Below are 4,259 nucleotides of genomic sequence, written 5' to 3' on the forward strand. Positions count from 1 at the left end.
AAGGAAGAGGAAAGGAAGAGGAAAGGAAGAGGAAAGGAAGAGGAAAGGAAGAGGAAAGGAAGAGGAAAGGAAGAGGAAAGGAAGAGGAAAGGACGAGATGAATAAGAAAATAAGAAAAAAAGAGGTAAGAAAAGAATGAGAGAAATAAGAAAAAAGAAGAATATGAGAATAATAAGAGAAAAGGAGAATAAGATAATAAGAGAATAAGAGAAAAAAAAGAAAAGAGAAAGAGAAAATGAGAAAAAGAAGAGAAAAAGAGCCAAAGAGAGAACAAGTGAAGGAAGGACATAAGGGAAAGGAAAGGGCTGGGAGGGGTGGGAAGGAGGAGACAGAGGAGCAGAAAGCAGGGGCTGGCAAGGGAGGGGCAGGGGCAGCAGGTGCCGGCGGGTGGGGTGCTCCCGGGGAGGCACAGTGGGTGCCCCCGGGGGGTCCGTCGGCCATGGTGGGTGCGTCCCTGCTGGCCAGGGCGTCATCACGATATCCGCGGGGCCGACCTGTCGTTGGTGACGGTCCTGCGCAGGCGCACCCCACGCCGGATGGCCACCAGCATATCTTCGGCCGGGGGGTCCATGGAGGCCGCCGGGGGGGGCGCAGGGGTCTCCTCGCCAGGGCCGGACCCCGCGAGGGCGGTGGGGAAGGGGAACTGGCCTTCCCCCAGGGCATGGGCACCAGCTACCAGCTCACCGATCTTCTCCACCAAGCTGTGCCGGTTGGCGGCCAACTGTTGGTCCTCCTCTTCCTCGGCAGAGAGGTGCTGGCCAGCCCCGGGGTAGACAGAGATCTCCATGGCGCCGCCACCCCAGGCGGTGTTGGGAAGGCTCAGCCGCTTGGGCGAAGCTTTGGCAAAATCCAGGGGGTTCGGCGAGGTGTCATCGGCGTAGAAGACGCACTCTTCGCTGCCCACTCGCGTGGGGCCGGTGTAGCCGGGGGAGTCGGGCACCGTGGGGGTCTTCACAGGGACGATGGGGGGTCGGATGGGGATGGGGCCAGCGTTGGAGAGGGTGCGGCGGACTGAGGGCTTGGTGGAGGGCGTGCGGCGGATGGTGGCCACTCCCGGGGTGGTGCCAGCTGGTAGGTTGGTGCCAGTGGGCAGCCCGGCGGTAGAAGCAGGGCGCTTGGTCTGGATCATCCGCCGGTAGTTCTGGGCGATGTTGCTGTTGCGCGGGATGGTGGACGACTTGTCAAAGTCGCTCTGGGGGTCACACTCCACGTCGCCATTCACTGAGTAGCAGTCATAGTCAGAGCCTGGGGAGGTGGCAGCATGGTCAGCACGGCTGGGCGGGCGGCCCAGCTGGCACTGCCAAGCCCAATCGCCACCTTCACAATGCAACTGCAGCCAGCCCCAACCAGCACTGCTGCAGCGCAACCACAACTGCCTCAACCACCACCACGACACAATCCCAATGGGCCCCAACCATTGCTGGTACAACATGCTCACCATCAAGCCCAACCACCCAACCATCACCGTCACAAGGCAACCACAAGCAAACCCAACCATCACCATCAGAAGGCAACCACAATCACCCCAACATTGAAATCACAACCAAAACCAACTGTCACCATTGCAACGTGACCACAATCAGCCCCAGCCGTGACCATTACAACTAGCCTCAACCCATCACTGCCACATGGTTGCAGTCAAACCCAACCATCACCACCACAACCACTCCAACCACCACCATCACAATCCCAGCCAAGCTCCACCACCATGTGTCACAACTGGCTCAGCCAATACAATTGCAGCAAAACACAACTGTCCCCGTGGTTACTTGATCTCCAGCTACCACCTCTGCTGTCACCACCCACCATATGCCACCATCTCAGCCTGTACCCAACCGCTGTGCACAAACACATCACTGCAAACTGTCCCCAACCACACTCCACATGGTGCTACCTGTTATTGCAAAGCCTGGCACAACCGTAGCCATCAAGACCCAACTAACACCCAACTAACCCGGAATCCTCATGGTTACCATGTGGCACAACACTTGTGCTGCCCACTGAACCCCCAACACCCACAACTGATACATCTTCCCCGACCAGCCCCCATGTGACATGACCACAGCCCAATGCTACCAACACCCAGCACATGATGTGCCCCAGGACCTCCAAAGCCTCTGCTGTCCCCCTCCCCTCTCCAGGTGCTGTTTTGGGTGGCTCCAGGTGGCCCTCGCTGCCACGGGATGGTACCTTGGGAAGGGATGGTGTCCTCAGAGCAGGAGGGGGTGGTGGTCTGCGTGCTGTAGCCGCTGGAGTACTGCAGCGAGTCCCGGCTGCTCTTCTGGTGCTCCAGGCTCAGCCCCCGGGTCAAGACCATGGCCAGGTCACTGGCAGCGGGGGACACCTCCTCCCCATGCTGTGGGGGCAAGGGGACACCATCAGCACCCTGGTTCCTCTCTTGGGAGCCCCCCACCTCTGTGCTCGCTTCGCCAGAGCTGGTACCTTGGCGGCAATTGTGGCTGGTGACATTCGGGGCCTGGGAGCATCCTCGCCGCCGATGCCCGGGTACCCGCTGGCGGGTGAGCCCATCTCAGCTTCCCGCAGGTGCTCCACGCGGTCCTTGCGCCGCTGCAGGGTGGGGACCACTGGCTGGTCATAGGGGCTGGCCTTGGACCAGTCCTGCAACGGGCAAGGCACAGGGTGATGCTGGGGACAGTGGGACCAGGACTGGGGCAGGGCAGGAGGGGGCAGGCACCAACATCCACCTCCGAGCCACGGATACACCCCGTGTAGGGGGTGGGATGGGGGAGATCTGGGGGCTGAACCTCCCTGAGGTGTGGGGGGACCCATGTGGGAAACACAACACTTGCGGGAGGGGGAACAGTGCTGGGAAAGGGAAGAGAGGAGGAAGAGGGAGCTGCTGCTGAAAGCTTCACCTTTCCGCCACCTGCCCGTGCCCCAGCGGCAGAGCAAGAACTAACCGAGGTGGGGGAGCTGCACTCGCTAACGGACTGGCAGGTTTCGGAGGCCTCCGAGGACGCCGAGCTGGAGGACTTCTGCCGTGCCGGGAGGCCGTGCCATGAGCCGGAGGGGAGAGAAGAGGCGGTTAAGCAAGCACAGCCACAACCCCGGCGCACAGCAGCATTCACAGCTTTCCCAGCCAGCCCCCAGCCCATGGCAGCAGACACAGAGAGGCAAGAAGGATCCAACTCGGCATGGGAGCGGGATCCCCAGGCATGCCCATGGCGCCCCTGAGCAGGGCAGGCATCCCCAATATTCCTAATATTTATCTCCCATGATGCCAACACAGATGGAAACACATCTTGGGGTGGGTTCCATCACCTCTGCACCGGACCCTTGTGTTGTGCTGAGCAGCACCCACCCATTCTACAGAAGAGAAAACTGAGGCACGGGGGTGGGCAGTGCTGAATGCCCCATCCCCGTACCTGGCTCGTGATGTCCGAGGGCATGGGGGAAGGCGGTTTGGAGTAAGTGGCGTCCTGGGAGATGAAGCCGGAGTCGTGGGAGGAGACGCTGGAGAGGCGGGTGGTGGTGGCGGGGGGCTGCGCCAGGCTGCGGTAGCGATAGGTGGAACTGGGTGAGCAGGTCTGAGCCCCGCCGGGCCACGCCATGCCACCCTTGGCACTGCTAACGCTGCTGGGGGGGCGCCGGGGGGGGCGGGGACACGCCAGCGGGGAGGACAAAGGAAGGAAAAGAGAGTTTAAGACGGAGGTTTGGAGGTGGCGGGGTCCACAGGCAGCAAGCCCAGCACCCTGCCGCACAGCCCAGCCTGGGGAAACGGAGGCACATGGTCCCTGCGGGGTGACCCTTTCCCTTCTGAGGTCGCTCAGTGGCAGGGGAACATGGCAAAGGTGACATGTTTGCCCCCAGACCTCCCCTGCACAGCTCACATCATCACCAAAACCTGGAGGACGGGGCAAGTGCCAGGCACTTTTCCTACCCCATCAGTCCACCAGCCCCAAACCCGCCCTCATCCCAGTGCTCCAAGGCCAGTTTCTCCACATTACTGGGGACCAGTTGGCCATATGGACACGTGGAGGAGAACCTCGTGAGCATCCCCAGAGGTCGTTAAGCATCACTAGCTCCTGGGGTTAACAAAGGGGCTGGATTTCCCGTCAGCCCACGCCACCCTACCTGCACATGCTGGACTTCCGGGAGCTGGAGCTGCTGGGCGAGGATGGGGGGGTCTGGTAGGACCAGCTGTAGTCAGAGCCCTTCAGGTCCTTGATCACCTGCAGGAAGGATGGAGTTTAAGCCCCCCAAAGATGCTCCCCCCCTTCCCCTGCCCTCCCTCGTCC

At 61.0% G+C, this 4,259-nt stretch overlaps 1 protein-coding gene across 1 annotated transcript in view; it reads right to left on the bottom strand.

Moving 5' to 3' along the window:
• Positions 1-171: 171 nt before the first annotated feature.
• The window catches only part of MTSS1L (MTSS1L, I-BAR domain containing), an 11,126-nt gene continuing 7,038 nt past the window's right edge, over positions 172-4,259 (bottom strand). Inside the window, exons 7-12 of the mRNA XM_026856975.1 lie at positions 4,096-4,207; positions 3,387-3,597; positions 2,922-2,996; positions 2,443-2,619; positions 2,191-2,356; positions 172-1,245 (exon numbers count right to left, since the gene is read on the bottom strand). Of these exons, the coding sequence (XP_026712776.1) occupies positions 473-1,245; positions 2,191-2,356; positions 2,443-2,619; positions 2,922-2,996; positions 3,387-3,597; positions 4,096-4,207 (1,514 nt within the window). The 3' untranslated portion in view covers positions 172-472. The remainder of the gene's footprint in view (positions 1,246-2,190; positions 2,357-2,442; positions 2,620-2,921; positions 2,997-3,386; positions 3,598-4,095; positions 4,208-4,259) is intronic.

The sequence above is a fragment of the Athene cunicularia genome (assembly GCF_003259725.1).
Source record: "Athene cunicularia isolate RWA chromosome 11 unlocalized genomic scaffold, athCun1 chr11_part1, whole genome shotgun sequence".
NCBI classification, from domain to species: Eukaryota; Metazoa; Chordata; class Aves; order Strigiformes; family Strigidae; genus Athene; species Athene cunicularia.